Source organism: Penicillium coprophilum (assembly GCF_028826855.1).
Source record: "Penicillium coprophilum strain IBT 35676 chromosome Unknown utg000002l_segment0_segment1, whole genome shotgun sequence".
NCBI classification, from domain to species: domain Eukaryota; kingdom Fungi; phylum Ascomycota; class Eurotiomycetes; order Eurotiales; family Aspergillaceae; genus Penicillium; species Penicillium coprophilum.
In genome coordinates this window covers 5,725,595-5,750,647 of record NW_026622722.1, presented here as the reverse complement: position 1 = coordinate 5,750,647, position 25,053 = coordinate 5,725,595, and the positions used below count along the sequence as shown (strand labels likewise).

At 47.6% G+C, this 25,053-nt stretch overlaps 6 protein-coding genes across 6 annotated transcripts; 2 read left to right on the top strand and 4 right to left on the bottom strand.

Annotated features, from left to right (window-relative positions):
- Positions 1 to 3,733: 3,733 nt before the first annotated feature.
- On the top strand, positions 3,734 to 5,987 carry N7500_004235 (uncharacterized protein; the record flags this gene model as incomplete). The annotated part of the gene is made up of 4 exons (XM_056675381.1): positions 3,734 to 3,933; positions 4,297 to 4,346; positions 4,412 to 4,508; positions 4,565 to 5,987. The coding sequence occupies 4 exons, from the start codon at positions 3,734 to 3,736 to the stop codon at positions 5,985 to 5,987; spliced, it is 1,770 nt and encodes a 589-aa protein (XP_056535906.1).
- Positions 5,988 to 10,723: 4,736 nt separating this feature from the next.
- On the bottom strand, positions 10,724 to 11,039 carry N7500_004234 (uncharacterized protein; the record flags this gene model as incomplete). Its single annotated transcript, XM_056675380.1, has 2 exons — positions 10,724 to 10,931; positions 11,026 to 11,039. 2 exons carry the CDS (start codon positions 11,037 to 11,039, stop codon positions 10,724 to 10,726), a joined length of 222 nt encoding a protein of 73 aa, XP_056535905.1.
- An 853-nt stretch (positions 11,040 to 11,892) lies between these two features.
- Positions 11,893 to 14,221, bottom strand: faa4 (long-chain fatty acid-CoA ligase FAA1; the record flags this gene model as incomplete). Its single annotated transcript, XM_056675379.1, has 5 exons — positions 11,893 to 11,982; positions 12,035 to 13,179; positions 13,238 to 13,633; positions 13,693 to 13,718; positions 13,785 to 14,221. The coding sequence occupies 5 exons, from the start codon at positions 14,219 to 14,221 to the stop codon at positions 11,893 to 11,895; spliced, it is 2,094 nt and encodes a 697-aa protein (XP_056535904.1).
- A 713-nt stretch (positions 14,222 to 14,934) lies between these two features.
- N7500_004232 (S-adenosylmethionine-dependent methyltransferase) lies at positions 14,935 to 16,395 on the top strand (the record flags this gene model as incomplete). Its single annotated transcript, XM_056675378.1, has 3 exons — positions 14,935 to 14,992; positions 15,045 to 15,206; positions 15,650 to 16,395. The coding sequence occupies 3 exons, from the start codon at positions 14,935 to 14,937 to the stop codon at positions 16,393 to 16,395; spliced, it is 966 nt and encodes a 321-aa protein (XP_056535903.1).
- Positions 16,396 to 17,153: 758 nt separating this feature from the next.
- On the bottom strand, positions 17,154 to 18,627 carry N7500_004231 (uncharacterized protein; the record flags this gene model as incomplete). Its single annotated transcript, XM_056675377.1, has 3 exons — positions 17,154 to 17,833; positions 17,907 to 18,195; positions 18,259 to 18,627. 3 exons carry the CDS (start codon positions 18,625 to 18,627, stop codon positions 17,154 to 17,156), a joined length of 1,338 nt encoding a protein of 445 aa, XP_056535902.1.
- Positions 18,628 to 22,132: 3,505 nt separating this feature from the next.
- Positions 22,133 to 24,397, bottom strand: N7500_004230 (Hsp70 family protein; the record flags this gene model as incomplete). The annotated part of the gene is made up of 4 exons (XM_056675376.1): positions 22,133 to 23,922; positions 24,053 to 24,118; positions 24,185 to 24,305; positions 24,371 to 24,397. 4 exons carry the CDS (start codon positions 24,395 to 24,397, stop codon positions 22,133 to 22,135), a joined length of 2,004 nt encoding a protein of 667 aa, XP_056535901.1.
- Positions 24,398 to 25,053: the final 656 nt, after the last annotated feature.

Here is a 25,053-nt window from a genome sequence, read left to right as displayed (position 1 = left end):
CCTTGCATGGTAGGCATCCAGCAACATCTCCTCCGATATACGAGGATTTGAACTCTAGACCTGATAGACCAGGATTGGCGCACCGACCATGGCATATGGGTCCATCGGGCGTACCGCATTCTAAGATCCTGGAGCAACAAGCATACCGGGCTGAGGCAGCAGGACAGGGGGATAATAGTCTAGAATGACACTCTGACTCTGTACCCATGTCTAGGTTGTCGACCAATGAGCTTTTTTTGAGGGGGTCTGAATTTGCTGTTGATGTAAAAACCGTACACCATTAACACGGTGAAGTCAGCAATGCCGACTCCGGGATTTGATTCTATAGCTCGACGTCTACCGTTACCTGGTAGGCCGAGGTGTAGCTTTGCGCCCCTCTCAAGATCGAACACCCGAATGTAACCAGCAAGGGCATGGCATTGACGGGCGTTGTCATTGAAGAATTTTTGCACGGGATCAGATTTCGAGATGTCAATGGAAGGACAGACTCGGTAGATGGCACGTGCCCGAAACAGAGACAGGGTCATCCAAAGTGATAGAAAGATTGGGCGAGACAGTTGCAACCTCGAGCTTTCAGAGTTTTTCCGGCTCCTAGGGTTCTGGGGCTATTCCATGTCGAAATATTAATCCGTGCAATTTTTTTTTTTTTTTTTCAAAGTCAAATTATCATTGGCATTGGCTTCGAGGTACCTGCAGCCCTGGTACCCACGTATCGGACAATTTCTGAGTAGTCTGTATCTCATAGTGTTGTGCTCCGTACTCGAGCAAGCAAAGTTGATGCATCGAAAAGTGATATGTGAAGAGTTGACGGGAAAAGATCTGATAGTGTCTTTCGGGTGCATTGTTAGTTGCATGAATGATTTGAGATTCAAGTTCAATGAGAGCTCTCTACAACATAACCTTGAAATGGGTTGAAATGTTCGCTATAAATTCCAGAGGGATATACGGAGTACCCCAAGCCATATAAGCAGACACATCAAGTATAGTGTACACAGTCTATTTGCCAACTGAATATGCTAGGATGATGTACCTGATACATGTAAACTTTGTTCCAGTTCACCGCCCCCCTTCTGCACGTGCCCTATGACCGTCATCCGGGAAGGGGGTGATCCCCCGAGAGTCAAAGATGTCGCCTCTTTTCCATTGACTTTGACTTCGTATGTGATTTGAAGTTAGATTTTGCTTTCTTTGACATTCTTCAACACTTTCCTACACTCTTTTCACACACTTTCCCACTCTTTTAGCCTAACACGGCCAATCAATCCTGCACCTAGTACCGATTTCGGTAAGCATGGTTGTGGCCTGTGGGAAGAGCTGCACAACATACCCGCCATAACCACCGAGGAAATCGAATCGATGGCTTATCTAACCAATCATCAGCTTGCGGGTGCTTTTTCACTCCTTGCCATCTCACCCAGCCTTCTGCAGGATGGTCGATCCTTTTAGCCACTAATGCAATATTGTCGACACGATCGATCCACTGGGATCTTTTGAATCTACTGGTATTTCGGAACGGTGGGACTAGTGCCGCTTTCTGGAAAAGGCTCCCGGGTACGGACCGCAATTGTATACCCTGCAGCTTTAGCTTCTCTACTCTGTGGAGATTGAATATCTTAACTGTTGTAGGAAATACAGCTTCGCCCAAGTCCGGTCAAAGCTATTTGCTTCTACCAAAGGTATTAGAAGGGTGGATCTAGTTGGAGGTTGCATCGTTTCGAACGTGCTATTTTTACTCTCCCGGGTCGGTGTGAACACCGCCAACATGGACAATGCAACGTGCTGAATGGAACTTGTCGATCGCATGATCTTCCACTTTCTTCATGCAAGAACCGTTAGTGCCTCGAGCCTCCTACAGCTTCAAGGATACTGGAAATGAATCGGGGACTACTCCGACAGGCCTTTCAACAAAAACATTATGAATTTCAGTCGAAAAACTTATTCCCAAAGTGGTTATTTCTCACACTGAATTTGCCAAGTTCTATTTATTATTGGTCTGTGGATTCCCCAAGGCCTGATACATCAACCACCTCTGTCATGGGTCTGCATAGGTACATATTCTGGGGGTCGATCACCTCCTCCATCCTTTCTAGTTTCATCTTATTTCGCTCTCCTGCAGCGACCCGTCTGTCGGGTATTCGCACTAGGGCATCTGATCCCATCGGGAATTATCTGTAATGGAAAACACATACAACGTGTACGTACCGTGCCTTACGGTCCGTGCAGCATCGGGTTCAAGACTCCGTACGTAGTGACCAATGCCATACCCCTTAAACAATCAAACTGTCTGGAGAGGTGATTCGATGTGGAGATACACACCTAGATCATTTTGCGTTCAGACTAAAATTCCAAATTCAGAACTTCAAAATACAAATCATTGAGAAAAGAAAAAGAAAATAAGCAATATGATTTGTTTTCTTTTTTTTTTAGAAAAAAAGAGATCACACCCTAGGAATCTGGATACCTTTCGCCAATTACGGTTGGACCCCTATGCAAACTCGCATCTATTGGAGCCTTGCCGAAGACAATATACGTATTTCACTGTCCCTGGCAGCCAACTCGTGGTTATGGTCGCCTCTCGGCTAGAGGTAGAGATCCCTAAGGGTAGGCTAATGATCCTCCAGTCAATATAACGGCATTCGACAAACACAGGATCTGGTATCAACCCTTTTCTTGAGTAAAGACATATAATCTTACCTAGTACATTTATCAGGTAAGCCACAGATCTACCATGCAACCTATCAAAACAAAAACCTACTGATTTCTCTTAAATACCATAGGGTTGCAAAGTTTGAAGCATTTCATACCTGCAAGATACCCCATTGATGGAAGAGCTTTTTATTTGCTCCCCCCAAGGCTGTCACACCAGATTACATCAGTTTTCTTTTTTTTTATTATTTCGCTTGCTATTATTTTGCTGTTTTATTGCTTCGGTTTATTTATTCTTTTCTATGAACTTTGGGCTAATTCTTTTCCTTGACCCTTCTTCTTTCTTCACACACTCTTAGATTCTGGCCCGATCTATATCACACTCTGCCCTTTTGTACTTTTGAACTTTCACTTGGAGATTTCCCAATTAGGAAGTCATGTCTATAAGGTGACGCACTTGGGTTCCCGAACATTCATCTACTTGTCAACTAAAAGGGCACCGTTTTACGCACCGTTTTACTAAGATATCTATTACACCTACCCCATCTTTTATAACCCTGAGATCCTCTGTCTTTTAATACTTTGCTCTTTATCACTCTACTCCTTTACAGGCTTTCTTACCTTCTCCCAACCTATTTTCTCACACAATTGTGCTGGTTTATATCTGGTCTATTGGAGTTTCCTGTGATTCTCATAGGCTGAAAGCACACACTTTTTGAGTGAGCTCGGCCAGAGGTATCAATCGAGTACTGTGAGGGAATTTGACTATACAGAATTCTGTCGACCTTACCTAACTTTCTTTTGATGCTATTCTAGACATCGACTTCTTGCCACCCAAGACCTCAAGGGCTAGACAGCTTTGGTGTCGAGCCCAGTGTTACATTTTAACCCAAAAAAAAAAATTAAAACTTCAGGGTCCTCGAGGCACCTGGCATCAGCACACTCAGGATGAATCCCTGTAAGCTTCACTCTTGTCTATTCCCTGTTCTTTCCGTCATGCGGTTGATTCGATATTGTTTTCACCTTTTTTTTCATCTTTATCTTTTTCTCTTTTATGTCATATATATTCCCTGCCTCTTTCTAACCTATGAATTCCCCAGCACTTCTCTCGGAGGTATTCTCATTGAACGATCCCGTTACTTCGGAGGGTGACTATATCAACTCCCATGTGACAGGGTTTGGAACAGATGAAGACGACAATAGCCAGCGAGTCGGAGGTCTTGTCTCTATACCTGACACCAACGGCGTGAGGTACCACGCACAGCAGCCTGTGATGCAGGATTTACAGTAAGTTATTTTTCTATTCTTTCAATCCGGACTTGCCCTTGCGCTCCACTCGGTCAGCCTCTCGCCCCCTTGTCGCTGCGCTTCCTCCGGGTCCGAGCAGCTTGAACTTCAGTCCAGCCTGTTTCTGTACCTTCCATACCAATCTGCTGCCTGCATGTCTTTCTTCCGATGTTTTGTCCTTTTTATTTGAGCTCGTGCCGTGTCTTGAGGTCCTTGCCTCTTTTGCCCCCGTTTCGATTGTCTTTTTATGCATCATGGTTTCCGTGCGCCCGGACTCATATGATATCTTCTGGATCGTTTTAATTCCAGTCGATCGCACGTGGATCTTTTCATGAGCTTTTACTGAGCCATCTTTTCCTCTAGATATTCTGGTTCGAGTGCTCTTGCAATGACTCCACCAGATTCTTGTCCCGGTAAGGCCTCTTTCTTATAGATAACTCCCCGAGAGACTCCATTTGACTGATATGGTGTTGTAAAGACTCATTTTCGCCCACATCTGGTCCTCTCTTCCCTCATATCTCTCGGCTTCAACATCCTTACGATAGAATGGCAGAATATCAACGGGTGCCAGCGCTGTAAGCTTTGCTCTCCTGTGGATGAGGTTCATGAGTACTGATCCTTGTTCATCTAGTCAACCGCCGACTGGCATGCCAGCCGGTATGCAGAGCTCAGGGCATACCCTGAACTCCATTCCAGCACTCATGGGACGCAATAATTCCTACGGTTCATACGCTTTACAGCGCGGAATCGGAAATATCGGCTTGCCCATGGGGGGAATGAACGATCTCTCCCGTAGCCATGGATATCCGGGCACACCTCGCGCTTTGGATAGCGGGATGGATCGATCCCAGAATAATATGTATCAGCAACCAATAGTGGAGTCCTCACAACGCTCACAGCCTCAGGTGGAGGCCCCACCTTTCGACGACACTACTATCCTTCATACAATTGTTGCAGAGTTTGGTGGACAATATCAAACAGTGAAACCAGAAGTTCAAGCAAAAATGGGTCGAGGGCCCTTTCCAGCTGAGGGAAAGTGGACTTGCTATCGGCGCAACTACTTTGCAGTGACCTGCGGCTTTGGGCTTCATCCTTGGCCTCTTACTGCTCCTCTATACATCCGCTATCCTGATCAAACCCTTGAGCCAATTCGTGGATTTTCAATGGCCATTTCTGCTATCGTGAACGGTCAATACGGAGAAACTCGAGAACTTGTTCAACACACCCCAAAGAGAGACAAACAATCCGAACGCAAACCAGGTCGTGTCGTTCTTCAGCCTGCATCCCCGCCTTCATTCACAGCAACCTCAACAGTTAATGGAAGTCTTTCGGGGTTTCCCCTTGGCTCGCAATCTATGGACTACAACCCTTCCTTTGCAGGGACACCTCAACCGTGCCAGCCTCCAACCTCCCACGTGTTTGAACGTATTCAATTCCAAAAGGCGACCGCTAACAATGGCAAGCGCCGCGCCCAGCAACAGTATTACAATCTGGTCGTTGAACTGTACGCTGAGGTGGCTAGCTCGGTCCCAGGTGAAACTGAGTGGGTACAAATCGCCCGGCGCCATTCCCACCCCCTGGTCGTCCGCGGGCGTTCACCCGGTCACTACAAGGATGGACGCCGTGGCAGTACTGGTAGTATGGGTCCGGATGGGGCTGGCGGAGATAATACCTGTGGTGTCGTTCCTCATGGATTGGGCCAAACGGGCCGCTCACACATGCTCATGTATGACACGTCTCATCGAGCTGGGCTTCCTTACGGTAGATCCGACTACAGGAAAATAAACGTCACAGACCATTCTCCGCTCAGCGACAGCCCTCTCATCTCCTCTTCCTCTTCTTCCGGGTTCGAGTACTCGATGATTGACACCATGGACCCCATGGACACAATCAAGTCCGACCTCTATCTCAAATCAGACCCCTATCAGGATAATACCTATACGGGGGTCCCCAGCCACCAAAACCGTCAGAATAATGGCGGATATGACCCCGTTTACTCAACAACTTATAGCCGCTACGATCCCATCCAGAATTCGCATAGTCTATGCACTTAGGCTGTGCCTTTTGTTACCCTGGGTGAAATTATTTTTTTTCTTCGTGTTTTGTCTTTATCTTGCCCGATACGATCAAATGGGAAATGGTTTATGCACTGGGTGCAGGACGGCGTGGGGGATCATGAGGCCAATTTCTATTCGTTGTTTTATTTTTATTTTATTTTCTTCTCTTTATTTATCGTCTGCCAGTGGACTTTGCGTGGCCTTGGTTTATTTCATTGTGATTCTATTCTTTTATCTCTTATGAAATTACTTTCAGCTTTGATTTTGACTCGAGATATGGTTCCATTTCCATGTGTCTGTCGGAAAAGAAGCACACAGAATGTCACTAAAGACTGCATCCACAAGAAAATGACGAAATGTCCCAATAGAACCGATTGATCCAATCAAGATCTGAACTTGACTAGATCACAGTATCTCGATAGTCATGGTTGAATTAACATTATTCAGGTCTATGTATTAATACAAAGGGCATATAATAATAAAGCCAAATATAGTATCACAACACATCGAAAAGCAAATCTTCCAGAAATAAATCAAATCCCCTCCGATCCCTACAGGGTAGTCAAACATTCAAACTCCCCGATTTGCTCTGTTCAACAGACAGGAACCGTTATTTGCTGCGGTCCTGATCCTGGTCTTCATCTGTTGCAGGGCTGCCAGCCCCATTTCCAATGGACAAGGGCTTATGCGGGCTTGCCTTATTGCTTTTGTCTTTGATTTCCTCCATTTAGTTTTCCTATTCTGTGTGAATATTTCTTCTATCCAATCAAACATGAAGCAAGGACCTGTAATTTGCCAGAACTCTCTGCCTGTCTGATGACTACATCGACTGCCTCCGCAGTAAGCAGCATGGGTTGCCCGACTACCGGAATGATTGGGTTGAGCTCATCAAAATGACATTCAAAATTAAAGGGCCCTCTTGTGGCGTTGGTAATTTTGTTCTCATTTTCCTTTTTCGTCTTGCTTTTTTGGGGGGGGAGGCTCCGCGGTCTTAGAACCAAAGCAAGGTGGGTACTATTTCCGTACAGTGGACGGAGTACGCCGAAGTACACCGTATAGACATCAGAAGACGGCAAGATGCAGAAGAGATCAGAGCCAAATCAGTAGGTAGCCTGTTTGGTAGAGTTTAGAAGGGGCTAGGTTGGGGTGATAGTTTGGGGTGATAGTTACTTTGCTAGGCAGCAGAGATCGCCTTTCAGATCAAATCATTTCCTTTGGGTTTCATATTAGAATGTATCAAATGTATCCAAATAGGTATTAAGTGTATTAAATTAAGTCGGAATTCTTAGATGCAGATCCTGATCGACCGTAGTGCAGGTGATCGCTACAACGTCGGTACGTCAAGGTACATGTCAGCTTAGCCCTGTTTGGCTATGTGAATTCACTGGTATCAAGTAAAACAGGTTTTGGTGAACCTATTTGATCTTATGCCTAAGAGAGTACACTCCAATGAAACCTGCTCAGGTGTTAACTTAAATTATTCAATCCTCATCGAGGCCCTGCACCTCGGCATATTCCGGCGTTTTAAACACTCTGATCCTTGTCAATAACATCCCCTGTGGGCCGGGGTAGTAACGTCCGCATGCAGTAAGAGATTTGAGAGATATAGTAGATTTTATTCAAATCAGACTATTTTTGACTTTAATCTGAAACAATTGGGGTCGAAAGTTCAGTCTATTCCATCATTGGTATATACCCGTTTGCCACTAGGATATATATATCCCATCGGATAGGGAACAAACCATGTATTCTAGTGAGAAAACCGCTCAGATAATACCCATGTATATTGTACATGTAATGTGTTGGAGTCCATTATCATTGGTTGTTTCATTTACTCATAACCGGTTGGAAAGGGACGTACTTCTGCACGTTGTACAAGGGAAGTCGGGCAAAAGGACAATCCTAGGCGCTTTGGGATTTCTTATGCTTTATTCAACATTTTGGATTGACCCTAATTTGTCTTTTGGCCATACTTGGCTGGCGTTATGCTGATATCTGGTGTTTTGCCATTCTTGCATGATTCATATGGACCAAGAAGGCCTCTACTTCATTACTCATGTCACTCTATCCTGCCCATTCTCTGTCTATCAAAATCTGCATTAATACAAAAGATTGCCATTAGAACACAACATATAACTTACCGCTATAGATCCTGTCCATTGTACTTGCTATCGCTATAGCAAAGTATGTCGCATTGCTTTCCTGTTGATCTCTCGCCTTATACTGTTGATTCCTGTTGCTACCCCCATGCAGGTAATCTGTAATCTCCTTAGCTACTATATGCAGAAGATCGGACTCTTGGTTCGATTTGTCCTTAGGAATGTTTTAAGGTGTGCGAATGTCAGAATATCCTTGCAGCTCCTACCACTGACGTTGCCACCCTGGACAACTCCCTGCATCTTTACCCTTCCCATGGCATATCCCTTACCTTGCGTATGTTGTCTACCACGCTTCATTTCACTAAAAGCTAAGATATGTAATAGTACAAATTCGGCCTTTGTGATTCACACTTTCATTTTTATTTTTATGTTTCCATAAAGTTTAGATTGCTGGGACTAGTCTAGAGTCCAGATATCTCCACGCCACATAGGCCAAGATAGCTCAGTAACATCAAATACCCAACACAGACATCGCTGGCCAATGATTGCGCTCTAATGAATTCTGGGAAATGCAGTTTGAAGCCCAAGGATATATAGCGAGGAGACTCTGGTTATAGCAGCAAGGCACAAGCCTGAAGTAACGGACCCCGGGTTGTCAGTACGACGATCATAAACCCTATCCTTCACCAAGCCAAGACGCCCAAAAGGCAATTTGTATTCTTCGATCTTTATATTTAGTCCAATGAGCCATGTACGATCTCTCATTTCGTAAGAGACATGGACAGTTGTATCTCCAGATCTCCACAATCAATCGCTTTACTACCCCAGTCCATGGCACGGTAGCTCCAACGTCAGCGCTTTCCACTGTCTAATAACCATGCCCTTAGATGCATCACGCATGAGGAAGCTAGATCCATGTATAATTGGGTATCTTCTATTCCAATCGAGATTAGGATCGGCTCGACTGTCCACCCCGGGCCTCCAGGAAGAATGGTCTATATCTTCGTGTTCCACATCAACGGTCTCCGAGCATGGTGCTATATCTGTCTTACCCGGAATAGAGCCACATGACCGATCTAGAGATCTGTGTGATGTAATATTGTAAACCAATATCTTTTTCGGGCTACAAGCTATGAATAGAATATCAAACGTATTCTACAGAGACTTCCGTGACGAAGAGTCCGTATAGGTCAAATTCCCGATTCTTGAATTGATGACCGTCGATCTCTGAGATACACAAGATATCTCCCAAGGTCAAGGGGTCGTGCTACGCCATAAGTGATATCATAAAGTCAAATCCGAAACGATACTTGCAGAGCCGCAATACTATGATATGCCCGAAGCCACTGGTATAAGGTGCTTTGGTAAGATTGTTTCACATTACCTTGAAATAAAATGACTTAGAGACATCCCATTCCAAGGTCCAATATTCTGTATAGGCAATGCGACATCATGGATCAATTCACATAGTCGAGATGACTAGAATAGAAGTTAGCCTAGACACACATATTCCAAATATCCATTACCATATGACCCCATGACCCAAAAATACAAAAGCAAGACATTCCAACATCTCAAACAAAGAACCAGTGGCAAAGCCCAATCCTAACCAGACCAACTGCCTCTCGCATCACTTTCTCAATCAGACAAGAGAGAAATCTCGGAAATTAAATTCGACCTCTAATTGGCCCTTCGGCACAAGAACCAACATGTCACGATCCGGACCAGGCTAAGCAACGATCCACCCTCTCAGCCGCAGCAATTCTTCCGAGCCACAGGAACTTTCGACCAATGCCTCAAACAAAACAAAGGCAGGAAAAAGTCCGCACGAGACGAGGCTAGGCGGGGAAAGATGGACGCTGACTGCAGCAGCCCAATACCTCCCTGCACTGCGAACAGAGCGGTTGGAGCCGGGGTCATTGCAGCCGCACGGACAGGCGTGGGCGTGAGCATGGGAAAAGACAGGGTACGGCACGAATGATCAGCCCATACACTCCCTGTGGTCTTTCCGATGGGGACGTGCACACGTAGATCAAGACTCTTAGACTCAGAACAGGGCGTCAGCCACCGGCCATTGACCACTGCTTGGTTGTTTGTTTTTATCTTGGCGGGACACGCGAAGACAAGACAAACAGTCCTGGAGCGGCAATGTGGCCGCTATGACCTCTTTCCAGTATATGTACGTAATAAGTGACATCTCGGCTCCGACAAACCGGGTCCTCTTTTCAATCCTAGAGTCCCGATGAGTCGAGGGGATAGGAGAGACAGGTGCAGTATGTAGGTAGGCAGTTGAGTGCTTAGACACCAGACAGGGGCACAAGAAATTGCAGCCATGCAGCAATACAACCACCATATTGCAATTGAGTTTTTGGGGGAAGGTTTGACTCAACAATATATCCAGGGAGTTTCTTCCATACCAGCCTGGCAGCCTGCAACGAATTGAGTTCCCTCCGTTCTTCCTGGCCAGTTGTATTCAAGCCCAGGGTTCCGTGAGAGCCGTACCCATGACTTCCCGTAGATAATCACAGCCAACCACCAGAACATCTCGTAGCGCATCTATCCCCAGCTCATGAATTGATCACATGAGTTTCCAGATTCCCGTTCTCGCGCCTTATCCGTTGACTCCTCAATTGCTCAGTTCGTCCGGCTATCCCCTTCCTCCCCTCCGACACGCGACACGCGCACTGCCAACTTCCGATCCAGTGCATCCTGCTCTTCCTTCGAGGCCTGCATGCCCAATGCGCTTTCTACCTGGGGTGTGGTCCATAATCCGATGCCTGCCCAGGCCATGACGCCGATACCGAACAGGGCCCGGGTTTTGGGGGTAAGGCCGCGGTAAGAGCTGTGCGAAGCTGATTAGTTTCTCCCTTTGTCTCGATCGTGGTGTCCGGGTGTGGTATGTGCGGGGTCGGTCGGTTCAAGTCTGTGTCACGTACCTCCAGAGAGACATTTGGACTGGTAACGAAAGTATTTTAGTCGTGAAGGGGAATAATCATAGGCATGACTTGACTTGGCTTTCAGCATGCTACTTTGACGGGGACAGTCACGTGAGAGATATCTACACTTTCGGGTCACGGGATTTGGTACCTGGGGCTAGCAAACTCTAAGTATCCTTCGATGTATACTAGTACGACGGGTTCGAATATGTGTCTTTTTATCTGCCGCTAAGTCCTGCCAGGTACATTGACACGCCGGGGTACTTGTGGATTGCTGGGGTGGTGGTGTAACTGTGGCTTTTAAATGAGGTACCGAGGTACTTCGGACAAAAGCACTGGCTACACAGGCACTTGTACTTTTGTATATGGTAGGTCTGCCAGATGTAGAGTAGATGGTTGGATAAAGGGGTCATTCAAGACATCGTTGGATTTAAATATGTGTTCCAGCTACCTCCAGGTGACATTCAGGTTGATATCCTTGGCTTTTAGTTGGCAGTCCATACCAAGAATTATTCTTGGAAAGATCAAATGATTTAGAGCGTGCCAGGAAAAAAAAAGTCAATGGCCAATCACAGAAGCCTCATGTAGAGTAAGATGGCGCTAATATGTAGATTATGTAGAAAACAGTCCGTCTTCATGTCGATCATTCATGTCCACGTTCATTACTATATCATCTACATCGCGGCAGGATTGTGAAAACAATGTCAATAAGAGTAAGAGGCGAAGAAATGTAAACATGGATTGAACAGAGTAGAAAGAACAGAGAGGGTCTCGAAGCGCAAGCAAATACAGCAGAGAAAATAAATAGAAATAAAAAAACAAGGGTGAAGCTAGGAAATCCAAGTGAAGAAGCTGGTCATACTTCATTTACTTCTTGCCGTACGCCTTGTTGATCTGGGACTCGTAGTGGGCGACAATCTTCTTGCGCTGGAGTTTCTGCGCAGCGGTCATGAAACCCTGGTGTCTTGTTAGCATATTTCGTGCTTTAGATAGTTTGAGAATCACTTACGTTTTGTGGGGTCCACTCATCGTCGGATAGCACGACGCCGCTGATAATCTCAATGCCCTTCAAGCCACCAGCGCGACCGGCAGACTGCAGCTGCTGCAAGACAATCTTGTTGAGCTTTTCATTGTGAACGAGGGACTCAAGGCTGTCACCATCAATGTTGTGCTCCTTTGCAATCTTCTTGAGTGCTGGCTCGGCAGGGACAATGATTGCAACAGGCTTGTCTTGGTCCTGGGCGGCGTAGACACAGATGTTACCAACCACAGGAGACGAGCGGTAGACAGACTCGAGCTTCTCGAGGGCGATGTATTCACCGTTCAGGGTCTTGACCAGGTTCTTCTTGCGGTCAATGATGTTGAGGTGGCCGTTGCGATCGAACTCGCCAATGTCACCGGTCATGAACCAGCCATCCTCAGTGATCGCAGCCTTGGTCTCCTCCTCATTGTCGTAGTAGCCCGAAGTGACACTACCACCGCGGATGAAAATCTCACCCTGAGGGGGGTTGTTCGAGGTCAGGTATCCAGCATCGGGGAAGTCAACAAGCTTGACCTCGATCGAAGCGGGAATCTCACCCAGGGCATCGGGGTTCCAGGCCAAGGGGTCGTTCAGGGCACCCATGGCGGAGGTCTCGGTCAGACCGTAGCCGCTAATCATGGGGGCGATAGCCAACGACAAGAACTTCTGGGTGTCCTTGGAGATGGGACCACCACCGTTCATGACGACACGAAGTCTGCCTCCGGTTGCCTCCTTGAGCTTCTTGAAGACAATGTTGTCCAAAATCGTGGCGCCCAGGCCCGAGCCAGGGAAGCCGGTAGTCATGAGGAAGCTCTTGGCCGACAAGGCACCCCAGAACAAGCCCTTAACCAAGAAGCTGGCCTTGTTCAAGTTGGCCAAGACACCCTTCTTCACTGACTCCCATACGGCCGGAACACCGACCAGAACGGTGGGCTTGAACTCCTTGATGTCGCCCAGGCAGTTCCGCATGGAGGCATCGGATAATGTTCGAGGGTTACCGTATCCCATAGTACCGCCCCAGAACAAACACATGTTCTCGAACATGAATTCCAGGATGTGAGATTGGGGAAGGTAGGTCAGGAGGGAGTCCGTGTGGTTGATACAGGGACCAATGACGGCGTGAACACCAGCAGCTATCAGAGAGATATTAGCTTAAAAAAGAGGTAGTCTCGCGGGCCATTTTCAACTTACTAGCAGCGATGACATTGGCGTGGGTCAATGGCACACCCTTTGGTGGGCCTGTTGTGCCCGAGGTGTACATGATGCAGCACAGGTCCTCTGGCTTGGGAGGAACAGGCTCCACGGGATTCTCTTCACCCTGCTTGCGCAAGTCCTCGATGCTCGTCACATTGATGTGGATAAACTCGCTGTGTAACTGATCAAGAAGCTTCTGGTCCATTTCAGTGTCGGTATTGTAGATAATGTGCTTGATTGAGGGCACGCTCCGGAGGATACTGATGAGCGATTTCAACAGGCCGGGGTCGAGGAAAATGGCAGTGCTGCCAGTTTGAACGATAGAGTGCTTCAGGCCCTCCTCGCCTAGGGTATCATATGCAGTCACGATGGTCACGGATTGGGAGGCAGCACCTGTAACAATCTGTTAGTGAGTTCGCGGTTCACAGAGAGAAAAGCAGAGGTAGACAAACCGTGTGACATGGCCAGCCAGTGAGCGCTATCAAGGGCAATCAAGTCAGTCATCCTGCCTCGAATTTCTTTGGAGTCGCAATGTCTCTCTTACCTAGTTGCACCGTAAAGGTGGATTCTGCCGCCCTTCTCAAAGCCCAGCTTGCGGAGACCACTACCAAGCTCCAGACAGAGCTTCTCATATTCGAGGAAAGTCTTGTAGGTATATCCACTCATTTCAAAATAGGTCCATTGCTTGTCGACCTCCTGTTCGACGCCATCCACAATCTTCTTGACCTTCTTGTTCTCCACATGGGTCTTGATTAGCCGACGACTGCCAACAGCTTTGGAATTGCCGAAGACGCGAGCGGACCGGCGCATATTCTCGTAGGTGGTAGTAACATCTTGGAGCGTTGTAATGAGGCCGTCCTTAGCCTTAGGGTGGCGACGGGGAATTGTCTCGCCAGGGACGCGCTCGTACCCGGATGCCTCGACCGAGAAGGGACCCTTCTTGACCATGCGCGGCTGGAGATTGATGTTTTGTGTCGACATATTGACTGTATGGCTCGCTCAAGGGAAAAGGGGGAGAAGCCGGGTCGGGGAAACTCGAAGAAAAGTTCCTCTACTCGAGGGGTCTGAGGTTAGCTAGTGCGGAAATAGCGCGGAGTGACCTTGTGAGGAGAAAACCCAGAGCTACAGCGAGCTGGAACAGAGGGTATGATGGAATGAATATTACCAAGTGAAGGAGAAGAGAGAGTAGTAGTATTGGTGCCTGAGCATTCACCGGGGGGAAGAGGAGAAAGTTGGACCTGAGTTTGGATATATGTGGCTGGTCTACGGTATATGACGCAGGAGGTCCAAGGGTTTTCGGCCTGGAGTTTTTTTTCTTTCTTTTTTTCTGTTTATGCTGTATCTTCGAGTGACACGAGCCGGTTTTTCCGTCTACATTCTTTTCTTCCTCTATATAAAGGTTTAATGTATAGAATCTGAAGTTGGAATAGCTGTTATAGCAATGTTCATAGTACCATTCCCTTGATATGTTTATTTAACCGGCAAATCGGTACCCGTTTACTTTTTCTGTTGGGCTCCCAACAATTATTATATGTATAACTCATAGCTTATACGAGTTCATGGAGTGTAGCACCTTTCAAAGTCTATTAACATAAATCGTAGGATGTATAGAGCGTATTTCATGTCTGATCCCGTGATCCCTCGGACATTTTGGTAAAATTAAAATATTCTCCAACCCATCCGGATATCAACTCATGGACGAACTCATCAAGTTACTCGCCAATGGCGAAGAGGTCACTGACGTGGATGAGGGTACGCTATTCCTATAATTATCCCAAGTATAGCTACTGAGCTGAAGTTATAGAATCATTTCTCCTCTTCGCACAAGACATCGCAAGCAACAACCTAGGGATGCTCAATCCCCGTGCATCATCAGTAGAGATCTCTATCAATGACAATGAATACATAATCTATCAATCACCGTCATTACTATCCTCTCATCGAGCGGGAGGTACTACAGGCGCCGGTAAGTACAGAGTACACGTATATTGTACTCAAAGCTCGCATGATCTACACCAGTGTTCTTATGATTTTCCCCCGGAATCCCCCCAGAGACACGAAAACTCAAGCTCGGACTACTCTGCAGGTCTTTTACCCGAGTCCGAAGTGCCCAGACCAGGCCCGAGGGTCGCGGCGTCGAGTCGTATCCGTTTGCCTGTGCCTCGGCTCTCGGTGTGAATGTCTCTCATTTTTGACTCAAGCCCTAACACTGTCACACTGTACTTTTCTCCCCCAACACGAGTTCTAGTTGTCAGCTGTTCCACTGTCTCTTGGCCTTTCCCCCCTATTCATCCCTTGGAATACCTTGGCTCTCCGCCCCTACATATCCACAAAACATCCCCCCCGCTTTCAATGATCACTGCCATCACCATCCCTCCCAAACTTAGCCTACTAACCCAAGAAACTCAGTTCTATGGAAAATCACCCCTCTCTTCGCAGAATGGGTAACCAACCCCTCAAATCCGCTCTGGACAACCGCCTTCCTCGGCCAAGCCTCAACTGTAGTCGAACTCGGCACTGGGATCTCAGCTCTAGTCGCGCTCGTGCTGGCGCCCTCTGTGCACCACTACATCGCCACAGACCAAGAATACGTGCGCAAGTTGTTCCGAACGAACCTTGACGCTAACACGTCCGTCTCTTCTAGCAACAGCAGCAACAAATCAAAAGGCAAGAGCAAGGGATCCAAATCATCCAAATCAAAGCCAACATCATCTCCTGCCAAGCCTGTAGATAATATTTCCTTCGCAGCTCTGGACTGGGAGACTGACCAGGCCACTTCACTGAAAGAATGTGTGGATCCCGACGACGTTCGGGCCAAAGATGCAGAGGAAGAAGAAGATCGAGGCTTCGACCTCCTCCTTTCCTGTGACTGCATCTACAACGAAGCACTCGTGGCACCGTTTGTTCGCACCTGCGCCGAGATTTGTCAATTGCGGCCAGCATATGTGGCTGGTTCGGAGGAACAGAGCTCGCACCGCAAGCCGACTGTTTGCATTGTCGCGCAACAGCAGAGGTCGCCTGATGTGTTTGAGACTTGGCTTAGGGAGACGATGCGGGAGTTTCGGGTTTGGAGGTTGAGTGATGATGTGCTTGGGGAGGGACTGAGGAGTGGGTCTGGGTATTTGGTACATTTGTTATTGGCGAAGCATAAATAGACAAACACAGCTGTAGATACAACAGAAGTAGGTATTGGTGGCTATGTTCATATGTGTCAAGGGCATACATGCTGTTCAGGTACTTTACATAATTGACATGGAAGCTTCAGCTCTTCTTTTACTAAAATCACTTGGTTCGAGTTACATTGAGATGGCCGCAACGGGCGAGACTGTTTAGAGGAATAGTTTCGAAATATGTTTAGTTTGTTGGAGCTTTCTTCATGCATAAAATCCATGGATGAGGATGTCCCCCATTTCTCGAAACGGTTGCAGTTACACACCCGTTTCTTGCATTGACAGTAAAAACCCCGAATGGTTCTTTCGATCAGATAAGGCACTCTATATGCAATAACAGGTATCGACAACGTACTTTCGTTTCCCCGATCGTTTTACGAGTAGATGATATTTGCTGCATGGTACGTATATATATGAACTCAGGTATGGCCGGAAGATTGTATATGATTGGCTATGGAAGTATTGCACGATAACGCCCAGCGTCAAGCTGCTGTGTTTGAAGGAAATGGAAGACACCAGGACCACCCGAATATAACGAAAGGGCATCTGAAAAGATGGAATGCCCCAAGACAGCATTCTAAACAGACACAGCAACAAACAGATGTAATAGTAACATGATGCAATTGATTATCATATCGAGAGCTGATATCCGCATACGCTCAAAAAAGAATTATGTAGGTGTATATATGTATTGCCGGCGGAAATCGACATTGAAGATAAACATTAGTCCGCATGGACGGCATCTAAGGCTCCGCATTTTCTTTTTCCGCGGCAGGCGGCGAGAATTCATATTTGCGTTTCGATGGCACAGATGACTCGGTTGGTGTAGGGGATGGACCTTGGATCCCCGATTCTGACGGTGGGATGGTTGCCAGCACCTCTCTGGAATCCGTTTCCGGGGTGCGGTCGATAATAGACGAGATGGACTGCTTGGTCGATCCGTTGACTGTGTGCTTGGGGGGTGTTGCCGCGGCAGAGTCGATGGGAGTGCCCTCGCCGTCAAGCATGAACCGATCTAAAACTTCGGTTTTGACTCGGTAGGAGCTCTCGCGCTCAAGCTCGCCCTCGGACTCGGAGTCCATCTCATCATAGTGCTGGTCGCCATCGTGGTCCATGGGAATAGAGCCCAGGGGACTTCCCTCTGTTGAGGCACGGTGGCTATTCATGACTGGCGGGAGGGGGGCGTTCGGATCGTAGACTACACCGCAGACTTCGAGAGCCCGGGACTGGCTGCCCAACGTGCGGTCTTTGTGTTTCTTAGTGAGATGGCACATGAAGCCGTGGAGGGTGACAAAGTCGGATTTCCCGCAGCCGTGGATCGGACAGGTGAGGTATACTAGGCTTCCGTCGGAGGGTCGTTTCCACAACGCTCGCCCAGATGGATCATGCGCTGCTGGTCGGCCGTGGCGTTCGCCCCATGCCTCTACATTTTTGATGGTGTATTTTTGCTTGCGGCGGATAGAGCCCGCGCTGTGTATTGAGTCATGGGAAAGCACTGGGTGTGGATGCTGAGAAGGTGGAGGAGGTGGAGGAGCTTGGTGATGAGGTTGGGTATGCATGTGAGGTGGTGGTGGCATTGAGGGCGGTGCCTGAGATGTAGGTGGAAGGGGGGGCTTGACGGGGCTCCGGGGGGCTCTGCTGCTTGAAGAAAGCTAATGTGGTTGCTGCACTGGTCTCTGATAATCGGCGAGGTGGTGTGGGACGTAGAGGCGGCGAGTCGCTCACGGCATTGAGTCCCAAGCCCATAGACTCTCTCTTTAACTTCTTGCGTTGTCGTCGAAGATCCTATGAAGCTTGTTTTAGAATTCCAACTCCCAATGCCCAATCGGGTATCAATATTCGGCCTACCTCTTCCTCTGCCTCGGCTCGTTCGGTCATTGACCGAAATTCCTCGTCTTCATGTTTGCGCATTGCCAGAATGCGACTACGGGCTGCATTCCGGGCCATTTCCTCGTGCTCTAGATGTCGAAGTCGAGCTTCGATATGTTCCAAAGAAGCTGGACTGTGTACTGGTGGCACTCCTTGGGAGGGATGATGTTCATGCATGGGCGGCGCAAAATGACGGAAGTGATGACTCTGCACCATCTGCTCCGGAGGTGGCATTTGATGAGGTGGATTTGGATTCATGGCAATGGGGTGATAGCGAGGAAGATGGTTGAGATGGCCGGGTATGCCACTATCGGGGCCAGTATGATGCACTGGTGGTGCAGTTGTCATTGTGAGTATGCTAGAGGTTATACAATCTGAACTGCACCAAGAGCTGAAGAGATGAAGAAGTCAAAAAGGGAAAAGCAAAAAAAGTAAAGAAAAAAATAAAGAAAAACAGGATGAGACAATCTAAAGGGCAGACCCATCTCCGATCTATGGGTCGACGGTTTGGAAAGGATTGACATTCAGAGCTAACAATAATAAAAAAAATAAGAAAATGTGTGAAATAAAATATGAAATAATATTCCATAATAATAGAAATTAAGAAATGACTCTTTCCACTAGCGCGACCCTTCTGCACCCCCGTTATCTTGAAAAATTCCCCTAACGGCGTAAGGGATCTCAGGGGATCTCGACATATCTTATTGATCGGATTGATGGTGTATCGTATTGAATAGATAGAATATTATACAAGGTCATCTAGGATGTTTTTGATTTACCAAACCACCTCATCCATGGAATTGGCTCGACGCTAAAATGTAAACAAATCAGAATGAGAAGAACCTTCATTTCCTTTGGATCAGAATGGAGCCTAATCTACACGACCAATGATCGGCATCTCCATACAAAATTGGTCACTTGACATCGAACATGACAAGTCTAAAATTTTCTTGTCAGATTGGATTTTGTTCCAATCTCGATTTTTTTTGTCTTAGATCTCTACTCCGTCCTGTAGGATGACCTTTTTGGATTTGAGCTTCCCCGGAGAAAAGTAGGAATCGCCTGAATCCTATTTTTCATGGTATACCTAGGTATACACCCGAAAACCCTTGGAAAGCTAAATTCGATAGTCGAATGAGAGCCTCCGTGATTGAATTTGCCCCTATCCAATAATAAGCAACAGATCTACTCCCATTACTGCCAAGGATACCCGTGGACATCTGGGAGATCATTATGTAATACTTGTTCCTGAGAAGTTCCATGGTAGCCATAGAAGCGGGAAGAACATTGAAAATGTCAACAGCGGCCGGAGTACGGAGTAGATGGAGTACTTGATGGCCTCTCCACATATTATTGTCTGGTGGCATCAATTTATTTGATTTGTGTATCGCCGTACAACACACCTCTCCGTACGGAGGATGGAATACTCCATATGGAGGACAATAACAAATACATGCTATGTAATCTTCTCAGGGGATCGAGGAATCAAGGAAAACTCTACCCACATATTTAGGGCCCCCAAATTGTAACCAGAATATGGGTCTTGTCTGGATTTCCTGCTCAACTGACTTATTATCGCATCATTATGGGGCTGCAGTGAACGCCAGGGCTTAGCTTGTAAAGGCAAGCAACGGCAAAAAGGGAGAAGCCTCTTCAGAAAAAAAAATAAATGATAAATAAACAAGAACACACATGTCAAGTGGGGAAATGGAAATAATCATGCGTACTAGGGGCACGCTAAGGCAGCTGGTCTCACACAAGAAATGATCGACGAATGGGCGAGACAGAGAAGGTAGTTTGAAAATTTTCGACGGACTTGGACCGGGACTTAATTTAACCATACACTTATTGTATATATCCAATCTATTGCCGGCATTGATAGTAAATTAAGACCACACTTGTCCCCCTGTCTAGTGCAATTCTATATTAAAATCAAAGCCTATGGAGTACGTACACGATCTTAATTAGAAATAATTCTTGTTTACAAACATCATTGCAAAGGACCCACTGTGGCAGCCCAACTACTGTGTACAAGAATGATTTGCTGCTTGACCGCACCGCTGCAGGGAAAGCCTGCACAGTTGCTTCGTTCTATCGGCTCGAGTCCAGATTGGCCTGATGGCAAGAAGTTGCTGTTCTCGTGTTTTGAATGTACGGCCAAATCTTGTTTTCATTCCGGCTCCTATGGAGATGTAATATACAGGGTATCGAGGACAATTGTAGGATTCAGCATTGTTCAACACAACCGAACACAAGCCACATAGTAGAAGCTTGCAGAAATCTACCTTTTACCTAAATCGAGGTGCAGTGTCCATGGCTACGCTCTACTATCCCCTCTCATACCTCCTTCAATGTCTAGCCCCTCTCGCCCAATTCTTATAATTCACTCCTAGTGAATTTGCCTTGTTTCTTTGTGGATGATGCAAGGATGAGAACACTATAGAGTCGATTGGTCCAACCAAACGGACTGCAGTTAAACCTTGTACGATGGGAGCAAAGTGGAGGCGCAGACGCCAGATTTCGATTAATAGATTGGTGCGATTGAAAGCCATACAGTTTCAGGTGACTGGCTCAACGTGTGCTCTGGCGGGACCAAGGGTCAACAACCCGTGCGCCAGTTGGGAGATTCCGGCCTATCATCGTTGTCATTACTCCAGATATTTGACTTTGCGGTGGACATGACACTCGGAGTCCAGTAATATGTTTGTTATTCAACGCGTTCAAATGTAGTCCGTATTTCGGGTAATAATAGCCACTGCTACCACCGCCTATGTACATACATCCGAATGGTTGGCTTAGCCACAATGGCTTCCATTGGTTGTCATATTCCTGGATATACGACGGCATAAAATAGGCGTCTGTACGTTCAATGCCTTTTTACCAGCCTTTTTTTTCAAAAAAACCCCCCATTTCTAGCCAATACATGGGGAAGGGGAATGAGATTCGAAAGGACCAATGAAGACATCGTAGTTTTATTGGAAATGCACCATCCCTTCTAGCACATGTAGCCAAATGGATCAGTTTTATAGAGTCCTACGTTATCAAGGAGGCCGTAGAAGCGGACGAATAGATTCTCTGGTGCTGTTATGATCACTAACACCACATTGCAATGCCATATGCAGGGTGTTTGTGGAAACGGGTTGCATGCTGCAAAGCTAGAAAGCGTATCATGTAGCAGTTGATTTGAGCTGTGTGTTGTTTGCCTCTGTGCCTATGAAGTCTGGATTGGGCGGTACCAAGTACCTACCTACTCCATTCATATATGTACATGTAGAAAGTGAAGCTGATAAGCCCAGAAGCAATTACGGCTGCATCCGTCAGCCAGTAAATTCCAACTGCCCATGTCACTGGCAGGTAGGTCAAACGTACGGAGTACTCCGTACATACGCAGACATGCACACTAATGTTGATTCAACTGAATCCTACAGTTGGAGGTTGGGAGAAAATGACTGTGAAGCGAGAGGAGAATTGTCCGATTTCTATTGTCACATGCCCATGAAAGCCAAAGCCTACCACATCCTTTTTTGTGGCCCCCCTGCCGTAATGTCATTAAATACAACTGTAGACAATCCCGGCATGATCACTTCCAGGCGATTAACCCGAATAGTGGCACGAGGGCAGAAGAGAAAAGAATATAGGATCATACATGGGTGTGGTAGTTAAACACCGATACACCGGAAAACGCGAAAGAGTAAAAAGGGGCCTTGAAAGTATGTGTACAGGTAAAATGCGAGGAAAGGAGATGCAAAATCAGGGAGTCTCTGAACACAAAAGGAAAAAGAAAAAGGAAATTGATAGAAAAATACAGGAACCATTTACGGTTCAGGTGTGGCAGTTATAAAGGGAAAAGCATTTACTGCTTGTTCTCGCCCTGCTGCTCACCACCCTGCTGCTGCTGCTGCTGCTGCTCGTTGTTGGCCTTGTGCATCTTGTCGAAGAGGGTCAAACTGGCGGTCTGGAGGTCGTCGACCTTCTCCTTGAGCTCCTCAGCAGTGGTGGTGCTCTCGCCAGACTGGCTCTTGACAACGAACTCACGGAGGGTGGCGATCTTCTCCTTGATAGCATCAGCCTCAGCCTTGTCAAGACGGTCCTCGAAGTCCTTAAGGGCCTTCTCAGTATCGTTCAGGACACTGTCAGCGCGGTTGGCAGCCTCAATGGCGGCCTTGCGCTCCTTATCGGTCTCAGCGTACTTCTCGGACTCCTCAACCATGGACTGGATCTCGGCATCAGAAAGACCGGAGCCGGAGGCAATGGTGATAGACTGGTCCTTGTTGGTGGACTTGTCCTTGGCGTTGACGTGAACAATGGAGTCAGCGTCAATGTCAAAGGTGACCTCAATCTGGGGAACACCACGGTGAGCGGGGGGGATGCCAACAAGCTGGAAGTTGCCCAACATCTTGTTGTCACGGACGAGCTCACGCTCACCCTGGTAGACCTTGATCTCGACAGCGGTCTGCATGTCAGCAGCGGTGGAGAAGGTCTGAGACTTCTTGGTGGGGATGGTAGTGTTGCGGTTGATCAGACGGGTGAAGACACCGCCGAGGGTCTCGATACCGAGGGAAAGAGGAGTGACATCGAGCAGGAGGACGTCAGTAACCTCACCAGCCAGGACGGCACCCTGAATGGCGGCACCGATGGCAACAGCCTCGTCAGGGTTGACGGACTTGGAGGGCTCACGGCCAAAGATGGACTTGACGGACTCAGTGACCTTGGGCATACGGGTCATACCACCGACCAGGATGATGTCCTGGATGTCACCAGACTGGAGGTTGGCGTCCTTCAGGGCCTTGCGGACGGGCTCAGTGGTGCGGGAGATAAGGGGGTCAACCAAAGCCTCGAGCTGAGAGCGAGTCATCTTTTGGGTGATGTGCAGGGCTCCGCTGGCGCCGGCGGTGATGAAGGGAAGACTGATCTCAGTCTGGAGGGACGAGGACAGCTCGATCTTGGCCTTCTCGGCGGCCTCACGGATACGCTGAATGGCCATACGGTCACCGGTAAGGTCGACACCGGTCTCCTTCTTGAACTCGGCAACGATGTTGCGGACGAGGTGGATATCGAAATCCTCACCACCGAGGTGAGTGTCACCATTGGTGGACTTGACCTCGAAGACGCCCTTCTGGATCTCAAGGACGGAGATATCGAAGGTACCACCACCGAGATCGTAGACAGCAACGACACGGTCAGCCTCCTTCTCCATACCGTAGGCAAGAGCAGCAGCGGTAGGCTCGTTCACGACACGGAGAACGTTCAGGCCGGCAATCTGACCAGCATCCTTGGTAGCCTGACGCTGAGAGTCGTTGAAGTAGGCGGGCACGGTAACAACGGCGTTCTTAACCGGCTTGCCGAGGTAGGCCTCGGCGGTCTCCTTCATCTTGTTGAGAATGAAGCCACCAACCTGGGAAGGAGAGTACTTCTGGCCACGGGCCTCAACCCAGGCGTCACCGTTGGTGTGCTGGACGATCTTGTAGGGAACCTCCTTAATATCACGCTGAACCTCACCGTCGGTGTACTTGCGACCGATCAGACGCTTGGTAGCGAATAGAGTGTTCTCGGGGTTGACAACGGCTTGACGCTTAGCGGCAATACCGACCAAGCGCTCGCCATCCTGGGCGAAACCAACGACAGAGGGAGTAGTGCGAGCACCTATTGAAAGATTGGGTTAGTTTTCAATTTCATTCAAGCCTATCAGACTGGGGGTGGAAAGTCTTCTGATTCGAGCTCAAAAGCTACTCCGACCACCTTTCCCGCAGGAATTGAAATCTTAGAAACGTACCTTCGGCGTTCTCAATAATCTTAGCGGCCTTGCCCTCCATAACAGCGACGGCAGAGTTGGTGGTACCTGTAAAGTATCATGTTAGAATTCTGTCAAGGTGAAATGTCGATTTGATCTTGCGTCAGTACTTACCGAGATCAATACCGATGACCTGGCCCTTTACCTTCTCCTCACCACCCTCTGTGGAGTTCCATCTCCGGAATGAGGCAGGGAGTCTGGAGGCAGGAGTGCGAGCGAAAGCAGCGCGCGGGAGCTGTGAAAACTGAGTCAGTGACGTGCGACGCGTAGATTTTTTTTTCTCGGGAAGGTGAAGCTTACTGCGCGAGTAATTGTGCGAGGAAGCATTGTGATAAATTAATTAATAAAAGAGAAAAAAGAGACACTCCAACGACTCAATCGTGGAGTTTAAAAAGGACAGAAGGGATGGAAGAGATGGAGATGGAGAGATGGAATCGAAAAGAAGGGGAAAAGGGAATAGAAATTGCACGGAGAGCTTCGGCCCGTCGAACTTGGTAGAATCACGGGATCTGACCAATCAGGGTGGGAGCTTCCAGGTTGCCGTCGACAGCCTCCTAGGTAACCGAGCTCACCGCCTTGTTGCCATATACGGGTATACACTAGCTTATGGATGGGATAGGCTGGCATACATTCAGATAGGAGATACACCAGAGAGCTAAGATTTTATGGTAGATACTGAGACAGATAGGGATAAATAAAAGGGAATTCCACTGTATATTGTATATCATGTAGTAAGTACGGAGTACTCCGTATTGAGGTGGCAGTTCAATGGCACATCATTCCGATGTGGCAAAGACTCGAAAACCTTAGCTCCGAGCTACTCCCGAGGTCCATATGTACAATCTGGTGTCTTGTTATGTTTTTATACAAAGAGACATGTAAAAGAGCTGTCGTAATAAGCATTTCTTCCTCAATTCAGTTGCGACAATTGTGTATCTCCAGTGGGTGAACCAGTCATACCCTCAACGTGTCGTGTGACTTGG